The 24,165-nt window shown below is 47.8% G+C and overlaps 3 protein-coding genes across 10 annotated transcripts in view; 2 read left to right on the top strand and 1 right to left on the bottom strand.

Annotated features, from left to right (window-relative positions):
- The window catches only part of LOC145514585 (uncharacterized), a 47,396-nt gene extending 24,723 nt beyond the window's left edge, over positions 1–22,673 (bottom strand). The window contains exons 1-6 of one of the 8 annotated variants that reach the window (XR_014060255.1): positions 22,477–22,673; positions 22,125–22,355; positions 20,591–20,691; positions 17,597–17,761; positions 16,608–16,720; positions 11,183–11,343 (exon numbers count right to left, since the gene is read on the bottom strand). Coding sequence is in view for 1 of the 8 variants with exons in the window: in XM_081512683.1 (XP_081368809.1) it covers positions 16,668–16,720; positions 20,591–20,691; positions 22,125–22,237 (267 nt within the window). In the remaining 7 variants the exon portion in view is untranslated. Of the gene's footprint in view, positions 1–9,584; positions 9,706–11,182; positions 11,344–16,129; positions 16,721–17,596; positions 17,762–20,590; positions 20,700–22,124; positions 22,356–22,476 lie in introns of those variants that run through there. The other 7 variants (XR_014060263.1, XR_014060258.1, XR_014060262.1 and 4 more) reach the window with 7 other exon arrangements.
- On the top strand, positions 1,472–9,236 carry LOC145514558 (spermatogenesis-associated protein 31A6-like). Its single transcript, XM_081512575.1, has 4 exons — positions 1,472–1,753; positions 3,345–3,402; positions 3,978–4,038; positions 4,305–9,236. The coding sequence occupies exons 1-4, from the start codon at positions 1,556–1,558 to the stop codon at positions 9,160–9,162; spliced, it is 5,175 nt and encodes a 1,724-aa protein (XP_081368701.1). The 5' UTR covers positions 1,472–1,555; the 3' UTR covers positions 9,163–9,236.
- LOC145514578 (putative serine protease 47) lies at positions 20,610–23,758 on the top strand. Its single transcript, XM_081512672.1, has 3 exons — positions 20,610–20,857; positions 21,747–21,930; positions 23,375–23,758. The coding sequence occupies exons 2-3, from the start codon at positions 21,788–21,790 to the stop codon at positions 23,673–23,675; spliced, it is 444 nt and encodes a 147-aa protein (XP_081368798.1). The 5' UTR covers positions 20,610–20,857; positions 21,747–21,787; the 3' UTR covers positions 23,676–23,758.
- The last annotated feature ends 407 nt before the right edge of the window (positions 23,759–24,165 follow it).

Genomic DNA, 24,165 nt, shown 5'->3' with positions numbered 1-24,165 from the left:
AGTGAAAAAGTTGGCTTAAAGCTCAACATTCAGAAATCAGAGATCATGGCATCTGGACCCATCGCTTCATGGGAAATAGATGGGGAAACAGTGGCAACAATGGCTGACTTTATTTTCCTGGGCTCCAAAATCACTGCAGATGGTGACTGCAGCCATGAAATTAAAAAATGCTTACTCCTTGGAAGGAAGGTTATGACCAACCTAGACAGCATATTAAAAAGCAGAGACAACTCAGCCATTAAAAAGAATACATTTGAATCAGTTCTAATGAGGTGGATGAAACTGGAGCCTATTATATAGAGTGAAGTAAGCCAGAAAGAAAAACACCAATACAGTATACTAACACACATGTATGGTATTTAGTCAATTGGTGAAGATAACCCTGTATGAGAGACATCAAAAGAGTCACAGAAAAATAGAACAGTATTATGGACTGTATGGGAGAGGGCAAGGGCAGGACGATATGGGAGAATGACATGGAAGCATGTAAATTAAAATATGTGAAACGAATCGCGAGTCCAGGTTCAATGCATGATACAGGGTGCTCGGGGCTGGTGCACCGGGAAGGCCCGCAGGGATGGGATGGGGAGGGAGGTGGAAGGGGGATTCTGGAAGGGGAAAACATGTATACCCATGGTGGATTCACGTCAATGTATGGCAGAACAAATACAATATTGTAAAGATAAAAAATAGAAAATAAAATAATTTTAAAAAATTTAAAAAATACATAAATAAAAAGCAGAGACATTACTTTGCCAACAAATGTCCATCTAGTCAAGCCTATGGTTCTTCCAGTGGTCATGTATGGATGTGAGAGTTGGACTATAAAGAAAGCTGAGTGCCAAAGAATTGACGCTTTTGAACTGTGGTGTTGGAGAAGACTCTTGAGAGTCCCTTGGACTGCAAGAAGATCCAACCATTCCATCCTAAAGGAGATCAGTCCTGGGTGTTCATTGGAAGGACTGATGTTGAAGCTGAAACTCCAATACTTTGACCACCTCATGCAAAGAGTTGACTCATTGGAAAAGACCCTGATGCTGGGAAGGATTGGGGGCAGGAGGAGAAGAGGACGACAGAGGATGAGATGGCTGGATGGCATCACCGACTCGATGGACATGGGTTTGGGTAAACTCGGGGAGTTGGTGATGGACAGGGAGGCCTGGCGTGCTGCGATTCATGGGGTCGCAAGAGTCGGACACGACTGAGCAACTGAACTGAACTGAACAGGGAGAACTCCAGTTTTTTTAAAGTATTGATGGGACTCAAGCAATGATATCAAAGGCATGAGGAATTCTCTGAGCTCTAGGTGGAAAGAAGCAACACTTGACTAATGTCCCTAACAGGATGGGAAGGTAGGAGGGGAAGGCTCAGAGGAAGGGAAATGAATGAAGCTGTGGGGCCAGATGGTTAGGGAGGGGCTATAGTCTATCCTCCTCCTCTGCTACTCCCTTTTACCCCAAAGGCCCTTTGTGACCAGACCACATCTCTATGATGTGAGCATAGTACTTTAGTCCCCAAGTGCACACCCTGTGCTCAGTTGCCTGAGGGTAACAGTATGATTCAGATGAAGGAGAATCCTCTCTTTTCTCTGAAAAGCATTTTTGATAGCTGGCTGAACTCCAGCTCCCCTTTCTGGGCGATCGATACCATCCTCGCCTTTCTGTGTGGACTGGGGCTTTTTTTCCTGATCCTTCCCTACTTCGAGAATAACCCATTCTTTCCTCCGCCTAGGAAACATGGAAACATCAGGAAGGTAAGGAACCCTTGATCCAGACTCACAAGCATATAGAATCTTTTTTATTATTATTTCTACTTTTCTAAATCAACCAGAGATTCTTTTTTTTTTTTTTTTATAAATTTATTTATTTTAGTTGGGGGCTAATTACTTTACAATATTGTAATAGTTTTTGCCATACATTGACATGAATCAGCCATGGGTTTACATGTGTTCCCCTTCCTGGACCCCCCACCCACCTCCCTCCCCATCCCATCCTTCTGGATCATCCCATTGCCCCGGCCCTGAGCCCTTGTCACATGCATCGAACATGGAATGGTGTTCTGTTTCACATATGATAATATACATGTTTCAATGCTATTCTCCCAGAACGTCCCACCCTCACCTTCTGCCTCAGAGTCCATAAAATTGTTCCGTGCATCTGTGTCTCTTATTCTGTCTCGCATATAGGGTTATCGTTACCATCTTTCAAATTCCATATATATGCATTAGTATACTGTATTGTTGTTTTTCTTTCTGACTTACTTCACTCTGTATAATGGGCTCCAGTTTCATTCATCTCAGTAGAACCGATTCAAATGTATTCTTTTTAATGGCTGAGTAATATTCCATTGTGTATATGTACCACAGCTTCCTTATCCATTCGTCTGCTGATGGACATCTAGGTTGCTTCCATGTCCTGGCTATTGTAAACAGTGCTGCGATGAACATTGGGGTACACGCGTCTCTTTCAATTCTGGTTTCCTCGGTGTATATGCCCAGCAGTGGGATTGCTGGGTCATATGGCAGTTCTATTCCCAGTTTTTTAAGGAATCTCCACACTGTTCTCCATAGTGGCTGTACTAGTTTGCATTCCCACCAACAGTGTAAGAGGGTTCCCTTTTCTCCACACCCTCTCCAGCATTTATTGCTTGTAGACTTTTGGATAGCAGCCATTCTGACTGGTGTGAAATCAACCAGAGATTCTTAAGGTGGGAAAGAACAGGACATCTATTTTCAAGGAAGAATAGAACATTATGCCTTTAGGCACAAACCACGCTGGGCAGAAGATAGAGTGAACACTAGGATTTCTACCCAAAGATCTCAGATCAGTTGTCCAGGTGTGGTAGGGGCTCCAGGGCATGTCCAAACAAAGCGACAAAGGCTGAGGACTGGATACTTAGTTCAACCTCAGCCAGAGCGCAGGACTCTGAGCCCTAGTTCAGCAGCTATGAACAGCGTCTCAGGACTGATCTGCTGGCAGTGCTGAGAGCCTGAGAGCCTCAGAACAGGGGCTGGGGGACAGGGCTGGTATCAGGAAGCAGAAATCTACCTGATGGAACTCAGATTCACCCACAGTCTGAGAATCTGTGAATTTCTTGAGCAGAGGAACAGTGACGAAAGAAGTACAGAGTGCATCTCACATTGAAAGTCATCTTTTGTTCTTCAAAGAAGGAAAACAGAAAATATTTTATCCACTTTAAGAATGAGTGAAAGGAAAGAAAAATCACAGAGCTCTGTCACTGAAATGTAGATAGTCATATTATGTATGGACACTAGTGGCTGATGCTTGTCTAGCGAGAGGGGACTGAGATTTGGGTCTTAAGTCCTCATTTTCTCTCTCTCTCAGCTTCGAATGGAACGAAGGCGAAGAGGCAGGATCAGCAAGAGAAATAAAGCTTTGAAAGGTGAGTCCTGACATCCAGCTATGAGGGCCTAAAGTGCTAGTCTCTATCTCTTTGGCCATGGGGCTCAGTTGAACGGATTCTGAGGGGGGCCAGTGGCAGGACTCCTCCCTTGAGAAACAGAACCCCCAGGGAGGCTTGTGGGAAGTAGAGCAGAATCCAGATACTTCCCAGAACCAATGTGTAGAGTGAAGCTATGAGGGGCCTGGAAAAGACTCTGTACCAAAAGGGCATGTGGGGTGCATTGGACTAATAGCACCTGGACTGGGAAGTGAGCCTTCCAGGAAACGTAGGACACATGGTTTAACTTGGCTCACATTCAACTGCAAAGTGATGCCTGCACATTTCGCCTACAGGTAGGTTGTGAGGGCAGCAAGGAGTAAAGGATATGGAAAAAGTTTTAAGTGATAAACCATTTCACGAGCTTCACCATCACACTCAGGGATCATGTGGTGTTGGACACTGGTGCTTGGGCTCCACTATGCCAATGGTGTCCCCATAAAGAGAGTGCACTCAACTTCCTATAAGACCCCTAGGCTCCTATCTTCACCACCATGACCCAGTCTGCTGATTTCCAGCTTGCAGAGATTGCTTGGACGCACTGGAAGAGGTGTGGGACCTGACTTCACTTCTGCAAAGGTAGAGAATCTACCCTTTCTTTCTAGGTGATTCTTCCTCCTAGAGCCTATGGTGTGAACCCAGGGATACTGGCAGCCTGGGGCTGAGCTGGGAGGAGGAGTCCCGGGGCCGGGGTATGGCTAACATCCTGGGGTGAGGAGCAGCAGGAGTACTGTGAAGTCAGCACTGGGGCCTTGCAGGGCTATGGGGTGCAGATGTCCACCCCTGCCTGGCCTGTCTGGTCCTCCTGGCTCCTGGCTGAAGCTTGTTCTTCATGTCTCCTACAGACATCTGGGGAGGTTCCCTGGCAAGGGCAGCTTTCATCAGGTCTCATGTCAAGATTCACCTGGTGAGATTTACAAAGCAGTGCCTGCTGGAGCCCACCAACCATGCAGGGAAGAGGCAGCTCCCACCACTTTCCCAGCTCCTCTGACCAAGCAGCCTCTACCTTGGGCTTCTACCATTTCTCCAGGCTCAGTTTCCACTTACTCAGAGTCATCCCTGAGTGCCTCTCCAACACCAGAGCCTTTATTTCCCCTGGACAGCCTCTCACCCTGGCCACTGGCTCCTTCCCCTTTCCCACCAAGCCCCCCTCATGCGAGAGCCTGCTCTCTACCTCCAGCACCCTGCTCTGCCCCACCACCATCAGGCTCCATGATGAGTCCCACTCAGGGTGACTCCACGGCACTCACACTGGGCACCATCCGACACAGGTCATCTCCACACTCCCCTTGGAGACCAGCCAACTCTGGGCTTGTCCATTCAAACAGTCCTGGATCAGCCCTGGCCTGGTGGCAGGAAGCAGACAAAGCCTGGAGCTTCTCCACCTCGACACACTTAGAGTCTCAGAAAGAAAGACTTCCCCTCTACCCACCAGAGGCCTCATTCTGGGGAAATCCCAGAAACAGGCAGGTAGAGGCTGGTAGCCTCGCTTTTGTCAACCCTGATGTCAAGGAGCTGCTGGAGATACTAATCACCAAGAGAGTGGTACTGAAGTTTTCGAAGGAGAAAGAAGAGGAGGAGACAGGCTACCACCTGAATTCTTTGGGGAAGAGGATCGAATCACTGAGTCACAAACAGGACAGCTTGGGTCACCAACACTTCTGGCGCATAAAAGGCAAACTTGAACAGCTCTTTGGTGCCGAGAAGCCCCGATATCCTGACTCTTTGGGGGACCATCTACTGAAGACAAGCAGCCAGCTCTTCTGGGGTCTCCCCTTTCTGCACAGTGAGTCTCTCGTAGCTGCTGTCACAGTACCTGGGTCAGCTCTAGAGTTATGCCCTGTCTTATTTAATCATTGCTCTAAAGCCAAACCATTCCAAATTCCACCTAAAGTAACTTCACCACTGTCATTGGCCAAGCACTTGACCCACACTGTAGCCCAGGCTCAACCTCAATCCTTGACTCCAACCATGCCCCAGTTGCAGCCATCACCTCTGGGTCACATGGAGATGCAGGCCCAACCCCTCCCTTTGACTTCAATGATGCCCCAATGTCAACCATCATCTGAGGCTTCCATGGAGACCCAGCCCAGCTCCAAAATCTTGGCTTCAACCATGCTTCATTCTCAAACACCACCTCGGGCTCGCATGGAGACACATGCCCGACCCCTAGCCTTGACTCCAACCATGCCCCAATGTCAACCATCATCTGATGTTTCCATGGAGACCCAGCCCAGCTCCAAAAGCTTGGCTTCAACCATGCCACACTCGCAACAAGCAGCTCGGGCTCACATGGAGTCCCAGGCCCGACCGCAATTCTTGGCTCCAACCATACCTCACTTTCAGCCACCACCTCAGACTCACATGGAGAACCAGGCCCGCCCCCAACCCTGGACTCCAACCACGCCCCAACGTCAACCACCGCCTCGAGCTCACGTGGAGACCCAGGTCCGATCTCAACCCTTGGCTCAAACCATGCCTCATTTTCAACCACCACCGCGGGCTCACATGGAGACCCAGGTTCCAACCCTACTCCAGACTCCATCCAGGTCCCAGTGTCAACCACCACAATCTCGAGCTCACATGGAGACTCAGAACCAACCCCTACCTTGGACTCCAAATATGCCCCAGTTTCAACCACCTGTTTGGGTTCACATGGAGACCCAGGCCCGACTGGTACCATGGACTGCAACCATGCCTCAATGTCCACCACCATCTGAGGTTTCCATGGAGATCCAGGATAACCAACAACCCTCAACTCCAACCATGCCCCAGTTTCAACAACCTCCTTGGGCTCACGTGGAGATCCAGGCCCAACCCCAATCCTTGACTCCAATCATACCCCGATATCATCCACGACCTCAGGCTCAGTTAAAAACCACTGTCCATCTATTACCCTCTCTCCTAGTCCAGTCATCATCTTCTCAATACCGGATTGGCTCCTTTGAAACATCTTGCCCTACAGTCCAAAATAACGCACCATCTTTCAGTTCAAAAGCAATTGAAAACCTCGAATGTCACTTTTGGAAAAAACAACTAGAAAGAGGGATAACTCTACCCTCTTTGGTTAAAAATTGTCAGCAAGTCTTTAGCCAGGTCACTCCCAACCTCCCCCAGGAGACCAGGCCTTCCCAGGCCCACAGGTCGTCCCAGACCCACAGTGCTGTCTCCATCCTTCCTGAGTATTTGATCAGCCCTGAGGTTCGGGAGAAACTGGAGCACCACATTTCCGAAAGGTTCATGCAGCAACAGGGGGGCCTGCCCTGCAGAATCCAAGTATCTCAGAAACTGATGCAGCCTCAGGATCAATACCCAAAGCCTAGTCAGGCACAGGGCAGGGAGGAGCCCTTCGGATCCTCTGCAGGCCTAGGCCAAAGCAGCCAGGATGCACAGAAGATGAGGTCCAAGTTCCCAGCACAAATCCTACCAGGGACACACTTGTGCCATGATGTGGGGCAGAATATGGGGAGGATCCTAAAAGATCTGCACATGTTCTCAGCCAACCCTCCAGTGGAGGATCCAAGAGCAAAACCTGAGTCAGAAAGCGAGTTGAGCCCAGACAAGAAGCATCCAGAAGTCTCAAGAGTCCTTATAGAGAGGAAGGCAGAGCAAATCCATGAAAGTGAAATCCCTGTGAATGTCTATCATTCGAGGCTTGCTGACAGCCTTGTTTTAGACATTCTGGGAGAGACAAATGCTCCCATGAAGACAGAAAATCCACAGTCCTCTCAGGATGGGAAAGCCTCCACGATCACCTCCCATGAGTCTCTTGTCCTCAGTCCGTATACCGAGCAAGAGCTGGAAGCAGCTATAACAAGGTTTCGGGTGAGGCACAGGTGGAGCCTACTCTTCAAGGTCCTCAAGTTCATATTTTGCTTGAAGTTGAAAAAGGCTCGAGGGCCCACATTGAAGGAAACCTGTGAGTTTGGGGACCGTTCAACAGCCCTATTAGCCCAGGGCTTGGGAAAACCTCCCCAGCCCCATGCAGGGGAGAAACTGATAACAACAGAGGCAGTTGCCCCACTGGAGAGTCCCCTCCCTGTCCCCTCAGAGGCGACTGAAGAAACCCGGGGGGATCTGGGAGGACCCACACCTGATGACACCCATAAGCCCTCAGATGTCCCTCTGACTGGACAGGAAGACAAGCCATCTTCTCAGGCCCCCACATACAAGTCTGTGGGCAGAATGTGGCACAGTGAGTCTGTTCGGGAGACTGAGCAAGGCAGCCTGGAGACAAGTCCAAGTCCAGCAATGGCCTGGAATGAGCCACAGAAGGGAACTGGGGGGCAGGCCTCCCCAGAATCTTGCTCTAATGTGATAGTTGTGGACCTTGATGAATGTTCCCCATCTTCCGGGGCCCAAGAGGTTGTGGAGGGAGACTCTGCTGGGAAAGGCACCAGGGAACCTAGTCAGCAGGTCAAATCCCTACCGATTAATATGGATTTCAGGAGATCACGATCTCCAGGGTCCAATAAAAGCCCCTCACTGGATACAAAATCTGTTGCCTCAAATACAGATCTACTCTTTGAGACACAGTTTCATAAGCTTGAATTCCAAGGGTTCACTGACCAGCAGCATCAGGCTCAAGGCCGAGTCACCAGTGTGCTCCTTCAAGACTGTGAAACTGGTGTACTTCTTCAAGACTGTGCCACTGATACGCTCCTCAAAGACTGTCACTCGAATATGTTTCTTGTCGCAAACATCTTGGCTTCTCAGGAATCTCTGTCCTATTCTCAGATGTTATCCCGTGGGGACACATCCAATTCCCAAAAATTCTATGATTCTACACCAAGTGAAGGGAGCAGCCAGGGGCAGAAGGTGGGCATAAGGCGACAGCTCAAATATAAGAGGCAGGGCAAGAAGTCTGTCCCCAAAGATGGGAGAGAGAAATATACAAGGCCCAAATTAAGACAGATTAAAAAAGGACTGGCAGAACAGAGGGCTTACCAACCCCAAGGGATGAGCCAACCTGGCCAGACAAAAGAATCAACAGAATCCCTAAGAAGCAAGTTTCGACATTTAATCCTAAAGAAGGGACAGGTTCCCTCAGAAAGCCACTTCAAAAAAAGGATTAAGCTCTTTCTGCAGTGGATTTTCCCCAATAAATACAAAGAACCAGAAGAGCCCCTGCAAAAAGGCAAGCCTGAAACAGCTACTGTCCAGAGCCCAGAATCAATCAAAAGCAAATTGACCATGGACAGCAGTGCTATTGAGGCTCAGATTCTCATGACAGCTGTTGGACAGATCCTAAAGAAGATGGTGCTTCACTATGGACCTCATGCCTCGGAGTTAAATTGGTACAAAGCAGAATTACAGGACCCATTAGGTCCACATTACTGCCACCATAGAATCCTCTCCTACCAAGAACAAAGGAGAATGCGGAGAGATACACCCCCTTATCACCAAGCTGCCCCGATGGGCCATAGCTCTCCAAATAAGAGTAAGTGGACAAGTCCCAGGAACAGCAAGTGGGCCTTCTCACCCAGAGAGTCAGGTTCCCCTCCAGGCAGAGCCTGCCAACATGGATCAAGAGTGACAAGGGTCCCAGGCCATTCCCTCCGCTGTCTAAGGCACGGTCTCCTTCAGAAATACACCTCTTCTGGTGAAGTGGAACATGCTTTTCACAGCATTTCAGAGAGGAAAACTCTTCTACAAGAAAAAAATGCATACCGTGCAGATAAATACATTTTTCTGTCATGTTAGCACATCTTCTGTGTGCTAAAGGCTTCTTCCTACCAGAAATTTTCTTTCAGAAAATAAATGGTTTTTTCCCATGAGCAGGGGTAGTAGCCTGTCTGTACCTGAGGGGGATGGAAGGGATCAGGGTCCGCTCTTCCAGTGCCTGCTTTGACTTCCAGATGGGATGGGGCCATGGAGGGAGGTTGACCCCAGCATGCGTACTCAGCCTCACCCCAATTCCCTAACTGCACCTTCAGTTTCCCTGATACCAGCATGACAGAAACAAGCAACAGCATTTAGAACATGTCACAGTGAACTAAACCTAAAGACCTCCCCCTTCTCAGGATCTTGCTCAGTTCTATCCTACTCTCTCTCCACCTGGACATTGTGCAGCTGGTAGGGGATGTGTGCTCAGAAGCTGAAATTTCCCTCAGGCTCAGGAAGTGTCAGGGACAAACTCACATGTCAGAATGAGGAGGCGAGTCCAGAGGTGGGACAAACCTCATCCCCATGTCACAGTGGGATAGACGACGCTGCCCTGGAAGGCCCTTTCTCTCCCAGATGTAGCTGGAACAAGATAGGCCAGGTTTGTCACCCTCCCTCTGCCTTTCTCGTGCTCTGAAGCAGCAGCAAGAATGAGGACCACACACTCCCAGCTCTGAGAGTGTGCAGTGTGGCGCATGGAGGCCTCTGAGGGCTGGTCCCACCCTGCCCTTGAGGAGAGGACAGCCCTGCTCACAGCGCCCACCTCCCCCAGTGAATGAGCATGGTCGTGACTGTGTTTGTAGGCACCTCATGGTCTGAGGGGGGGACGCTGTGCCCCTAGGATGGGATGCAGGGGAAGGATGTTAGTGGCAGAGGCACCCATAGACGGTGCATTTACCAAGGAGCATTGGTGTCCCACCACCGTCTACAGGACCAGAGGAAAGAAGTTAGGGGCCTGGTGGCTCATGGTTGCCTCACTCCAGAGTCTCCGCTCTGCTCTAGTTCCCTGAGCCCAGACGGAGGGAGGGCACCTGGAGGCTCTCAACAGAGACAAGAGCAGTTCTCTAGAACTATTCAGGGCTGTGTCATAGTCACTACAGCAGTGGAGAGACCAGCTCCAGGAGGGGCCTCTGATCCAGGTGACAGCTCCAATGGCCCTGCCCCCAGCCCTGTTAGGACCCCCACACACGGGACCAGGTCCAGGTCTGCATTGCACCGTGCACAGGTCTGCTTGTGCTGAGGGGTCTACCTGGAGCCAGGTCTTGCCTCTGGGCCCCATCCCTCAGGGTGTGCACAGCATTGCGGGCTCAGACAGGGTCTAAGGGAGCGGCTGGGACCCAGGGCACAGAGTAGCCTCCAGAGCTCGGAGGAAAGGGAGGCACCAAGCAGAAACTCTGAGCCTGGGTGCTGCCTGGTCCTCTCAGAGGCATCCAGAGGTGAGTGCTGAGGGTAGGGGGAGCTCACCCTGAAGACACCTGTGAGGAAAAGCGACACAGAGAGACACCAACAGAACAGCAAGAAACTACAAAGGGAAAATCCCTGTGCCCTTCTCTTGCTGTAAGGGGGCAGAGCAGTCAGCAATGGAGGTCCCCTCACTAAGAGTCTCCACACAGAGACCTCCCACACACGCACTCGGAGAAATCTCACCCAGAACCGCTCAGAGCATGCCACAGAGACCTCTCTGTGAGACCTCCCAAGCACACACCTCACAGGTGTTCTTTAGGATCTGAGTATCCACCCACTGACAGGTCCTTCATGGTGGGTCTGATGTCAGATACCAAACTGGCAGCACAGGAGAAGGACCAGTGATGGTGCCCAGCCCTGACCCCTGCTCCCAGAAGACATCCAGACATTGTCAGCATTATCCTAAATGGTGTTCTCTGCTTGGGGAAATGCTCATGCCTTCTGTCCTTTGTAACCATTGCCTCTGAACAGAAGAGTCACAGTGTTCCACGTGAAGACCTGCAAAGTCTTTCCTCCACAGATCTTCATTAGCTTGAGCTCTGTCCCATGGCTTCGAGAATCACAAATTCCAAACATGAGTTAAATGCTGCCAACCTCCAGTGAAAGCGTCTTATTTGTCCCATTTATTCATCTTCCTGTCAGAGGGTGCCAATATCATACTTTTTTCTTTTCTTTTTCTTTTCTTTTCATCATCTGAACTCATGATTCAGCTTTCTTTCCTTTGGAAACAAGGTAAAGGATGGCAGCAAATGGGCTCTAGGAATAAAATAAACCATCAGCAAGGTGTGTGGAGTTTCACTCACCTCTCAGGGGGCTGTGCAACTAACACAGCATTTTGTACATAACAGCTTGCGACAGGCCTGGGTTTTATGTTCAGATGAAACAGCCTTAAATTATGTGTAGGCTTTGCGAATGAATCCTATATCTGGCATTATTCCTTATTGGTCCCCTGCAAAAAATACTTACTTTTTCTCAAAATGCGGTAATGCCCTTAAATGATATTATGCATATTTCCAACATATGATATAATCTTAATGTCTAAGTAACATAGCTTAAACTGATTAACTATTTAAGAAGATCCAGTGTTTAAATAACTCTTTTAAAATGTACAATTTCCAAAATTCAAAAGGCTCCATTTTATGTTCATTATAGGGCTAAAAAAGGATACACTGCCTCAAATACTGTGGAATCTTACAAAAGATATAATTTAATCTATGCTTGATATATACACATGGTCTAATAAAATGGCCAGAAGGGACTTCACATCTGAATCGAAAAAAGTTTACATAAATAATCAGTGCGCATTAACATACACCAAGTGTACAGCAATCATCAAAATCCCACATTGTATATCCAGCCCTTTCCAAAGGGGGACTTCTGATATCACAGACATACTTCTCATTGCTCATACCCAACTAGTTTCCCTGCTTTGTTAAAATCGACTTAATGATAGCTGTCATGCATTTATCATTAAGTCAAATTATCTGCATGATGACCATCTTTCCTCAAAGAGAAGCAGGGTTGATATGAGGGCTCATATGGCCTATTTATTTCGATCAGGTGGCATTAGTGGTAAAGAACCTGCCTGCCAATGCAGGAGACATAAGAGATGTGGGTTCCATCCCTGGGTTGGGAAGATCCCCTGGAGGAAGTTATGGCAACCCACTCCAGTATTCTTGCCTTGAGAAGCCCCGTGAACAGAAGGGAACTATACACAAAAGCTCTCAGTGACCCAGAAAACCACGATGGTGTGGTCACTCACCTAGATTCAGACATCCTGGAGTGTGAAGTCAATTGGGCCTCAGGATGAATTACTATGAATAAAGCAGGTGGAGGTGATGGATTTTCAGCTGAATGATTTAAAACCCTAAAAGATGATGCGGTTAAAGTGTTGCACTCAGTATGCCAGCAAATTTGGAAAATGCACTAGTGGCCACAGGACTGGAAAAAGTCAGTCTTCATTCCAATCCCAAAGAAAGGCAATGCCAAAGATTTTTCAAATTACTGTACAATTGCACTCATTTCACATGCCAGCAAAATATGCTCAAAATCCTGCAAGCTAGGCTTCAGCAGTCCATGAACTGAGAACTTCCAGATGTACAAGCTGGATTTAGAGAAAGCAGAAGAACCAGAGATCACATGGCCAACATCCGTTGGATCATCGAAAAAGCAAGAGAATTTCAGAAAAACATCTACTTTTGCTTCATTGACTACACTAAAGCCTTTGACTGTGTGGATCACAACAAACTGAGGAAAATTCATAAAGAGATGGGAATACCAGACCACCTTACTTGCTTCCTGAGAAACCTGTATGTAAGATAAGAAGCAAGAGTTAGAACTGGACATGAAACAACAGACTGGTTCCAAATTGGGCAAGGTGTACGTCAAGGCTGTATATTGTCACCTTGCTTATTTAACTTATATGCAAAGTACATCAGACAAAATGTTAGGCTGGATGACTCAAAGCTGGAATCAAGATTGCTCGGAAAATATCAATAACCTCAGATATGCAAACGACACCACTTTAATGGCAGAAAGTGAAGAGGAACTAAAGCTCCTCTTAATGAAAGTGAAAGAGGAGAGTGGAAAAGCTAGCTTAAAACTCAACATTCAAAAACAAAGATCATGTCATCTGGTCCTATCACTTCATGGCAAATAGATGGGGGAAAAGTGAATACGGTTCGGATTTCATTTCTTGGGCTCCAAGATCAATGCGAATGGTGACTGAAGCCATGAAATTAAAAGATGCTTGCTCCTTGGAAGAAAAGTTATGACAAATCTAGAGAGTGTATTACAAAGCAGAGACATCATTTTGCTGACAAAGGTCCTTATAGTCAAAGCTATACTTCTTCCAGTAGTCTTCTGCAGATGTGAGAGTTGGACCATAAAGAAGGTTGAATGCCAAAGAATTAATGTTTTAAACTGAGGTGCTGGAGAAGACTCTTGAGAGTCCCCTGGACTGCAAGGAGATCAAACCAGTCAATCCTAAAAGAAATCAACCCTGAATATTCATTGGAAGGATTGGTGCTGAAGCTCCAATACTTTGGCCACCTAATTTGAAGAGCCAACTCATTGGAAAAGACCTTGATGCTAGGAAAGATTGGGGGAAAGAGGAGACGTGGGCAACAGAGGATGAGATGGTTGGATGGCATCACTGACTCAATGGACATGAGTTTGAGCAAACTCAGGGAGACAGTGAAGGACAGGCAGGCCTGGCGTGCTGCAGTCCATGAAGTCGCAAAGAATTAGACAGAATTTAGTGACTGAACAACAGCAATCTCAGAAGATAATATGTTTACAAAGAGGGCAGCTAAAGTTGGCTGAGTGTCCTTTTTATTACACGGAACCCCAAATGCTGTAAAAAGAGAGCTTCCAAACTAGCTGACGAACGGCCACAGATGCTTCCCTCTTTTGTTTGTATGCTCGAATAACAGGTCGATCATTGATCATGGTGAGCAGGGAAGATTTGAGAGAGGGCTTGTAAAAGTCAGTTGTTATTTTGCAAGCCTTTTAAGGTTGCTGTGCTGTGCTTAGGTCGCTCAGTCGTGTTCAGCTCTTTGCCCCCATGAACTGCAGCTCACCACCTTTTTAGTACGGTTCTCCTCTGTCTCTTGGGATTCTTCAGGCACGAATCCTGGAGTGGGTTGCCAAGCCCTTCTCCAGGGAATTCTTCCCAACCCCTGAATATTATCCTAGGATTTTGCTGTTTTGCTTGCTCCATCCTTTTGGGGGCCTCCCCTGGTCCTGCCAACATGTGTACAAGCTGAGAAAGATCTAGCAGTTTGGGGTCAAGGCCCTGACAATGACTCTTAGCTCTTCAAAGAATTTTGGGGGCTCCTTCTTAGGTTTAAAGGATTCTTTGACTAGAGCGCTCAGTTCAGTTTTGACCAAGGAGTAACGAACACCTGAGGGGGCTCACCTGCAACCTCAGGTACAGTTATTTTAAACGATAATTATTAAACATACCCTTTAGATTAGAAAAGTAGTTCAGACAGAGAATTAGTAAAACATGAATGCTGCTGCTGCTGCTGCTGCTAAGTCGCCTCAGTCATATCCAACTCTGTGCTACCCCATTAGACAGTAGCCCACCAGGCTCCACCGTCCCTGGGATTCTCCAGGCAAGAACACTCAAGTGGGTTCCCATACTCAGGTGAAAAAAGACAGGGTAGGGTGGGCAGTAGGATTTAAATCTTTATAGTCTTTTGTTTTAGGTACATTTTGTCTCTTTAATTTTTTATAAACTTATTTTTAATTGGAGAATAAATGCTTTCCAATCTTGTGTTGGTTTCTACAGTTTTACAATGTGAACCAGCCATGAGTGTGTGTATATATATATCTCCACCCCTTCTTGAACCTCCCTCCCTCCCCAACTCATCCCACTTCTCTAGGTTGACAAAGAGCACCAGGTTGAACTCCCTGTGTTATATAGCAACTTCTCACTAGCTAACTATTTTACATATGATAATGCATATGTTTCAATGCATTCATTAGCTTTTTGTACTGAGTCCTTAAATGAAGCTATTTTGGAATCTTGAAACCTTCTATAAGCTTTAACATATCAATTAAAGTAGGCATCTCATTTACCTTGTCCAATTTGGGATTCTATGCTCTCTAGGGTTTTCCTTAAATGAACAATCTTGTCTAACTGGAACACTCCCCACAATGACTACTATCATTCTAGATCAGTATTAGTAAAATTTTGCCATCTTTCTAAATATCTATAGCCTCGAGGTCTACAGTTCTTACATATAAAATATAAAATAAGCAGGTGTGCCAAAAGGTGGCATGCTCAGTGGAGTAAGGCTCCCATTTCCTTAGCTAGCGTTTGTCACCCAAAAACAAGACAAACAAACCTGCGCCATAATGTATCAGCACTACATGAGAGATGCTACTATGACCTGGCCAAAATGAGTCCTGGCTGCACAACCACCAATTCTCGGAGAACCTTGTATCAGGTAAAAGGATAGAACCAGCAAATCTCTAGAAACGGGACTACAAAATGACTCCATCAAAATGGGGAACTATAGCTGCCACCGACAGTTCTGAGCACAGAATCTGGGCTGATACAGATTCCAAACACACGGGGAAATAGAGACTGCATCGTCAGCAGTTCCCAACTTGGAATCTAGCAAACAAAATTAGGGGCTAGGGTTTACCACTCAAAAATAGATTGGCAACCACCAAGAAATGTTACTGTGCACTGGAAATTTGATTTAATAAGCTACAGGTTTGGCCTCAGGCAGAATGATCTGCCAGCCGAGCCTATCTACCCTGAAAAGAAAGCCAACTAGATTAGGGGCACAAATACAAAGAGAATGGAACCCAAACCAAGAGGAGCTTACTAACAACCTCCACGAATGGCAAGAAAGACAGTGAACTCAGAGGATGTGTGGGCACCACAGTTGTTTCTCCTTGTCTCCAAATGTCATCAGAAATTCCCTTGAGATCCCACCGCTGCCACCAGTACATTAAAAAACAAAAGTTGACTAAGTAAATTTGAAGATTTACTTCAAATTTAAAATAAATTGACTCTAGTAAATGATTCATGAAACCAGGCAGCATTTCATTCAGAAGACAGGGAGATACTTCAAGGAGTTACACATCATGGAGGGCTTCTCAGGTAAGGAGGGCAGGACAAGGAGGTAAGTCATCAGCACGGGAACAAGTGTAACTTCAGTGGAGGAAAGGAAGCATTCAGGTGACAATGGCTTCTCATTTGCTAAACTGCAGAATTTTCTATTAGCTGGGTTTGTTGCTGGCCAAAAGGGAAGTCTTCCCTCCCTCCTCCTTGAGTGGTAATGTGGCTGCACTTGTTTGCGAATACAAGGTATATTTCTTCCTGTTGGGATCTGTAAATGCCTTCTTCCTGTTGCAGTAATTAAGGATGAATGACAGGGCCTGAGAGCTCCCTCTGTAGACCTTCCAGGCTCCAATTATGAAGGTTTGCTTTTCTTAATTTTCACAGCATGTTTTGTTAGCAGGAGGATTCACAGTGAGGGAGAAAAGGCCAGAAGACTCACCGTTAAGATGGTTCAGAAATTCTTGGGTGAATCCAGGGGAGGCAGAAGGTAGCTGTTGGGTCAGCTGGTGTCCACACTGATCACATGGCTCCATCTGATGGTGTGGCAGCTTCCTGTTGAATAGTTAAAAAAAGGGGGGAGGGGTCATTTCATCCTATCAAAGAAACATGAAACTGAGATGAGCTTCCCTCTGCTAGAAGAATCCTAAGCCTTCACAAAAGAACAAAGAACATGTCTAAAGGATTTGGGAACATCAGAGCCGTATTTCCTCAGAGTGGGACTCCCCAGGCTCCCCAATTCTTAGTCCTCAATGCTCTCTCTCAGGGACAAAGCCTCCTCACTACTAGGGAAATTAAATAAATAGTCTTGTTCAGGCTTCAGAGACAAAGCAGATCAGGCCTCTGACCTTGCTTCTAACTTGCCTGGACACTGCCCTGACTGTGAGTGCCCTGATTGTCTATTGTGAGTGCAAGCATTGCAGAACCATAGACAAGATAGGAGACAAGTCTTGAAGTTGTTGAGCCCCCGAGGGACACAGGTCAACCAAGCCCCAGGCCTAACAATATTCCAAGTTTTACACGACAAACAAATAGCATTAACATGAAATTTAGCTGCAATTGCTCACAGATTGATGACGGTATCAGTTTGCATCCTGGGATTATAAACTGGAATCCCAAAGTGCAATCTTTGAAGTCTCACTCGGAGCAGATGCATTGCCTGGGAACTTTTCCTAACGGGGACTCCAGATGTGCTATGTCAAGGGACTTCCCAGTACTGTTTAATTCTGGATGTTGGTCAAAATCCAGTTTGGTGATATATCCTCTGCTGTTTCTATTTCTCTTTTCTTGTAACATTAGTATATTGAAAGAAAGCTAGATAATTCTCTAATAAATTTTGTTATTGTTTCTTCGTGTATAACAAGTGGCTTATTTTGTTAACAAATTCTTTGAACCTGAGACGAAAGTGAAAACTTTCTGCAAAACACCCACCTTCGTCCTTGTCAGTTCACTGATCCCCAGAGGTCCTGAGAAGTTAGGTTTCCATGGAGCTAGGCTAGTTGAGGGCCTTTCCTGGTACCTTACCAGAAAAAATCCACCTGCCGTGCAGATTGATCCCTGGATCCCTGAGTTCGGTCCCTGGGTGAGGAAGATCCCCTGAAGGAGGAAATGGAAATGCACTCCAGTATTCTTGCCTGGGAAATCCCGTGGACAGAGGAGCCTGGCAGGCTGCAGTCCATGAGGTCTCAAAGAGTCAGACATGACTGAGCACACATACACTGGTTTGTTGAGACCTAGCGATACAGCTGACCAGATTGATACTCAATAGCCCCCACGTCTCCTGGGGCAGTTGGGTTCGGGAACACAAGACTGTGTAGACTTTCACCACCTGGACCCAATGTGGAGTTGTCCTTGCCCATCAGCTGTGCCATAGAATAGCCAGCAAAACCTGGAGCTGTCCAACCGACTCTCAGGGCTTTTTCCTGAGAGAGCACTTGGTTATCTGACCTCTTATCCAGGAAGCACCATGACTTTTGACTGCTGCCTGCTACACCAACAACACACCTCTAAACGTTCTCCTCTGCATGCCATCTGTCCACCAGACCCACCCTTCCAGGGGCCCAAATGCTAGGACCACACAAATGCTGAAGGAGTGCCCACTAGCCTAAGGTGCACACACTCCTCTATCCATACACATGATTTCTGCTGAGAATCCCCAACCTTGATGGGAATTCTTTGACCCACCTGGTAGGAACAATGCAATGATTCAGAATGATGAGGGTCCGTCCACATATATTGCTTATTTAACTTATATGCAGTGTACATCATGCGAAATGCCGGGCTGGATGAAGCACAAGCCGGAATCAAGATTGCCAAGGGAAATATCAATAACCTCAGATATGCAGATGACACCACCCTTATGGCAGAAAGTGAAGAACTAAAGAGCCTCTTGATGAAAGTGAAAGAGGAGAGTGAAAGAGCTGGCTAAAACTCAACATTCAGAAAACTAAAGTCATGGCATCCAGTCCCATTGCTTCATGGCAAATAGATGGGGAAACAATGGAAACAGTGAGAGATTTTATTTATTTGGGGCTCCAAAATCACTGCAGATGGTGACTGCAGCCATGAAATTAAAAGACACTTGCTCCTTGGAAGAAAAGCTATGACCAGTCTAGACAGCACATTCAAAAGCAGATACATTGCTTTGTCAACAAAGGTCCATCTAGTCAAAGCTATGCTTTTTCCAGTAGTCATGTATGGATGTGAGAGTTGGACTATAAAGAAAGCTGAGTGCCAAAGCATATCAGCCTCCTCTGTCCATGGGATTCTCAAGGCAAGAACACTGGGCTGGGGCAGCTGGGGGTAAATTGCCATGCCCTCCTCCAGGGGATCGTCACTACCCAAAGTTAGAACTTGCTTCTTTTGTGTCTCCTGCATTGGCAGGTGGGTTCTTCACCACTAGTGTCACCTGGGAAGCCAAGAAACTATTATGCTAAGTGATATAAGTCAGACAAAGACAAGTACTGTATGATTACACTTCTTGTGGAATCTAAAAGATAAATGAACAAACATAACAAAACATAAACAGAGTTGTAGACACAAACACGTGCTTACCAGAAGGGAGAGGGATGGGAGGAAGAAAGCAAAAGCTGAGGGAGATTAAGAGGTACAAAGTTCCAGTTCCCAGAGTTCCGTGGTGGCCAGTGATTAAGAATCTGCCTGCCAATGCAGCAGACATGTGTTCGCTCCCTGGTCTAGGAAGATAACACATGCTATGGGGCAACTAAGACAGTGCGCCTCAATTACTGAAGCTTCTACGCCCTAGAAAATGTGCTCCACAAGAGAAGCCACCACAATGAGAAGCCTGCCCACCCCAACAAAGAGTACCCCCTGCTCTCCACAACTAGACAAATCCCTTGTGGAGAAACAAAGACCCAGCACAGCCAAAAAGAATAAATAAATAAACGTATTTTTTTGAAGTTCCAATTGCCAATAAATGAGTATGAAATGGGTAAGCAATTTACACTGTGGGGAATATGTGACATATCGTAACTATACCTATTATTTTGAAATGCGTAGAAATATCCAATCACTATGTTGTGTACCAGCAACTAACAGCATTGTAGGTCAATTATACTTCAAAAACAAGCAAATTCACAGAAAAAGAGATGTCAAATTTGTGGTTACGAGAAGCCAAGAATGGGGAGGTAGGAATTATAGCTATAGTCAAAGAAGCAAACTTCCAGTTATAAGATAAATACTAGGAATGTAATACACAACATGATGAATATAATTAACACTGCTCTATATTATACAGGAAACTTGTTAGAGTAATTCCTGACTTGTCATCACTGGGAAACACATTTTTTTTTCCTATTTCTTAAATTTTGTACCTATGCCGCTGCTGCTGCTAAGTCACTTCAGTCATGTCTGACTCTGTGAGACCCCATAGACAGCAGCCCACCAGGCTCCTCTGTCCCTGGGATTCTCCAGGCAAGAATACTGGAGTGGGTTGCCATTTCCTTCTCCAAGTCACTATGCTATGCACCTTAAACTTAAAAGATTGAAAAAAAATAAAGAAAGAATGGACTTAGGTTAATATTAATGTATCAGTATTGGCTCAGTAGTTGTGACAAATGTGCCAGAGTAATACAAAGATCTTATCATTAGGGGAAACAGGGTGAGGGGGAATATTGGAACTCCTTGTATTATCATCGCAGTTTTTCCATACATCTAAAACTATTCTAAAATAAAAGGTTTATTTAAGTATAAATCAATAAGTTTTTAAAACATTTAGTGAAAATCATTGACTTGTCCTTTGTATAAATGAACTTCATGGTTTAAAAATTATGTTGAAGTAGAGTTGTTTATCAAGTTATTAAGAAGATCAGGGTGGGATTGGGGTTGGTCTGGGGCGGGGCCAGAGCAGGGTGGGGTCAGGGTGGGTTCAGTAACCCTGGCAATGGGCAGGGAGGCGGGACTCACCCAAGTGCTTGGCAAGTCTGCGTCTCTTCTGTGGCTGCTGCTGCTGAACGTGGCCGCCCCGGAGCTGCGAGGGTCCCCAGCCACGGCCGCCCCTGGCCCAACTGCAGACGAAGGGCGAGCGTTGAGGGGCGGCGTTCGGACTTGGCGAGCGCAGCGGTTGGCCCCGGAAGCTACGGGTTCGTTGGGGCCTCCATTCGGGCCAAGATCCCCTAGGCTACAGGGCCTGAGGGTGGCCGGCTGTGACCAGGGCCTGGGTGTCCTGAGCCAGTAAGTCTCATCGTTTCTTTGCCCTTCCTTCCAACCAGGCAGCCCAGAGATCCCCTCCACACAGGTGGCTCAGGCCCTCCACTCTGAGGCCTCTGGGTGGGAAAAGACCCAGGCCCTTTGTGGGTCTCTGGGAGTGGGGACTAACAGGGTCTGGCCCTGAGGTTGGAGGCTGGGTGGAGGGAAGCACTAGGACTACTGAGTGAATGGGCCTGAGTCCAGGGATCAGGGGTCTCATTCCGCTCACTGAGGCCCTGGGAGCCCAGGCCCTAGACCAGGATGCCCGGTCTCAGAGGGCCTGGGCAACCCCTGCCCTCCCAGGTGTGAGTCCTAGAACCAGGGCTGTCCTCATTAACCCATTCCTTCTTTTAGAAATGGAGACTCCTGCAGAGTCAAAGAAGGGTGTGACTTGCCCCAGATCACACAGCACAACAGACATCAGCCTGCAAATCTCCCTCCCTAAGACATGGGGTAAAGTGGAGGGAGCACAGGCCCTTACAAGCCATGATCTTGAGAAAGTAATGTTGGCAACTTCTGAGACCTTTAGTTCTTTGATCTACAAGACAAGGCATTGAGGCAGCTAGTTGACAGAAATAAGGTCTGTGATGTGTGCAGCCAGCCCTTGGCAGCGTTGCTCAAGGATGTCCATCTGCCTGGAGATGCTCCTGTGAGCTGGTCCCTCCTTGCCCCACCCCACCAGACCCCTGGGTCCTCATCCCCACAGGGCTTTCTCTGTTGTGCTCTGCTCTCCATTCCTCAGTGGCGGCCAGTGAAGGCAGAGTCCTGTCATTTTGGCTAGGCCACTGGACGCCTGGCCTTGGTTTCCCATCTATGAAGCGGGGAGGCCTTCCTGGTTGTGACTTTTGGGGCGCCAACAGTGTCTCTATTGTAGGTGGCAGAGGAGTTTCCACAGTGTGTGGGAAATCCAAGGTGATGGGGAGGATCTACAGTGGACGGGACGTGGAGGCTGGCCAATGGCCGTGGCAGGCCAGCCTGCAGTCCCAGGGCTCGCACGTCTGTGGAGCTGTCCTCATTAACTCCAGCTGGCTCCTTACCACCGCCCACTGCTTTGTCAAGTGAGTCTCCTTCCTAGGCTGCCAGCACAGGCTCTGGCAGGGGAGGGCGATGCAGGGGAAGACGAGAAAAGGAATGATGGTTGTCCCACGTTAGCTCCTCTGGGCTTTCCTCTGGGCACTGTGTGGCCTTCAGAGGTGTTTCACTCCAGCCTTTGGCCTGTGTACCCTCCACCTGGACTGTCCTCCCCGCTCACCTGCCCAGATCCTCCTCATGCTCCGCCCTTGGCCCCTGTATCTGTTCCGCAACACAGGTGTGCCTCAGGAGACTGACAGTGTCCATCCTCACTGCCCTGTGGTGTGGACCCATCTCAGATCACAGCTTCTTCTCAGTGTCCCCTTATTTCCAGGTGTCAAACTCTCGGCAGGGGCCTGGGACCTCATGTGTGACCAGCAGCTGGGCGATTCTTCTTATTAGTCCTGAGAAACTGTGTGCACGGGAGGAGTCATGGTCACTGGCGTGCATGCAGGCAGCCGTGGTGCCAGGCTGCATAAGGAGGAGGTGGGCTCCCTGGGAGCGTGACAAGGCCGCTCAGGAGTCCAATTTACCTTGCCCTGTGGGGCTGGCTCAGTGCCAGGCTTCTGAACAGATGAGGGGTCACCAGGGAGTTCAGGCATCATAGCACATGTGTGGGCACTGGAGCTTTGAGAGCTCAGAGTCTATTGGCGCCCACTCTGTGCCATGCTCCGTGCAAGCCCCTTGGTGGCATCAGGGATGGCAAATCCCACCTCACCATGTCTCCATCCTGTCGGAAGAGAAAGCCCAGCATGGATGAGAAGGGCAGAGCAAATGGGGTGGGGGGTTCAGGAGAAGGGCTGTGGAGAGGGAGGGCTTGCTGGAGGGGAAGTGTTGGGTGAGGGGAACATGAGAGAGGGTCTCCAAGTAGATGAGCCATGAAGACAGTCAAGGAGGTGGGAAGTTTCAGCACCTGTGGTGGAGGAACCAGGCAAGGTTCCGTTTCCTGCACCCATTTGCTCATTGATTTAACAAATCTTTTGTCCTTGGAACTAAGTGGAGAAGCAGGCCTTGGGCATGGATAAGTTTAAAGAAAAGGGATGGTTAGCAAGAGTATGGGGCCAGAAGGTAGGTTGTATGGAGTCTCAGGAAGGGTAATGTTAGAGCTGGGACTGAGCCAGAATGCCTGCTGTGTACAATCAAAAGGCCTTCATTTGATGACCCCACCGAGGACCTTTCCAGAACAAGGCAGTGCTTCTGCAATTCTAGTGTGTCATGGAGAAGCCAGCCATATGTCTGAAACTGTAAGTAGGGTATCAATTAGCCTCAAGAAAGAAGGGCTCCTGAACATTAGAAATGGGGAGACAAAGGCTGTCTGGTGTCATGTGGGGTGGAGGGGTCCAGAGGGGTGTGGGCAGTTAGATGAGGATGCAGGGAAGGAGCTAGTCCCCACTTGGAGATGATGGTGACAGAGCGCCTTTCCTTCTCCAGGGAATCCAAAGCCCCGGGGAATTACCGGGTTCTGTCAGGAAGCACCAGGCTGTACCAGCACACCCCTCAGACCCGGGTGGTATCCGTGAGCCGGATTATCACACACCCAGACTTCGAGAAGTTACATCCCTTCGGGAGTGATATTGCCATGTTGCAGCTGCTCTTTCCTGTGAACTTCACCCCCTACATCATCCCTGCCTGCCTTCCAGTCCCTGGCATGAAGCTCCCCAGTAACTCATCCTGCTGGATAACTGGCTGGGGGATGCTCAACGAGGAAAGTGAGGAAGTATGGGGGAGTTGAGGGCGATGAGAATGGGGAGGAGGAGGAAGGGGAGAAGGACAGAGGAGCAAAGAAGGGAGGTGTGTCTCCACCTGAGGGGTCCCACTATACTTCATTTCCAGAGGGCTGGACCACTCTAGTTCTAGTTCTGAAAGTGTATGATTCTAAAGCTTTGGTGTTCCCTAAGTGTAAAGCTCTGAAGTCTGGGAATCTTTGACTTTGGAATCAAGAATCAGTTCTTGAAGTCTTTCTGGTTCTTGATTCCAAGATTTAAATCAACCATAGATCTGAGATGACTTGATGCAACTCAAAGGTCAAGATTGGGCCCAGCTCCTTCCAGGTCACTGACAAACTCTCTGATTTCCCAGTGCCACAGGAGGCGCTTGGGAAAAGTGGAAAGAAAACTCACATATGACCTCTGACCTCTGAGTCTGCCCGATCAGTTTAGAATGATTACAACTTTAGAGGGTTTCACTCTCCGGAGCTCACTTTGGGTTTCTCCCGGCTCAGG

The sequence above is a fragment of the Giraffa tippelskirchi genome, chromosome 1 (assembly GCF_054371585.1).
Source record: "Giraffa tippelskirchi isolate mGirTip1 chromosome 1, T2T-mGirTip1v1.2.pri, whole genome shotgun sequence".
In the NCBI taxonomy this organism is placed as follows: Eukaryota; Metazoa; Chordata; class Mammalia; order Artiodactyla; family Giraffidae; genus Giraffa; species Giraffa tippelskirchi.
The sequence above is the reverse complement of the archived record's forward strand: the minus strand, read 5'-3'. Positions and strand labels throughout refer to the sequence as shown.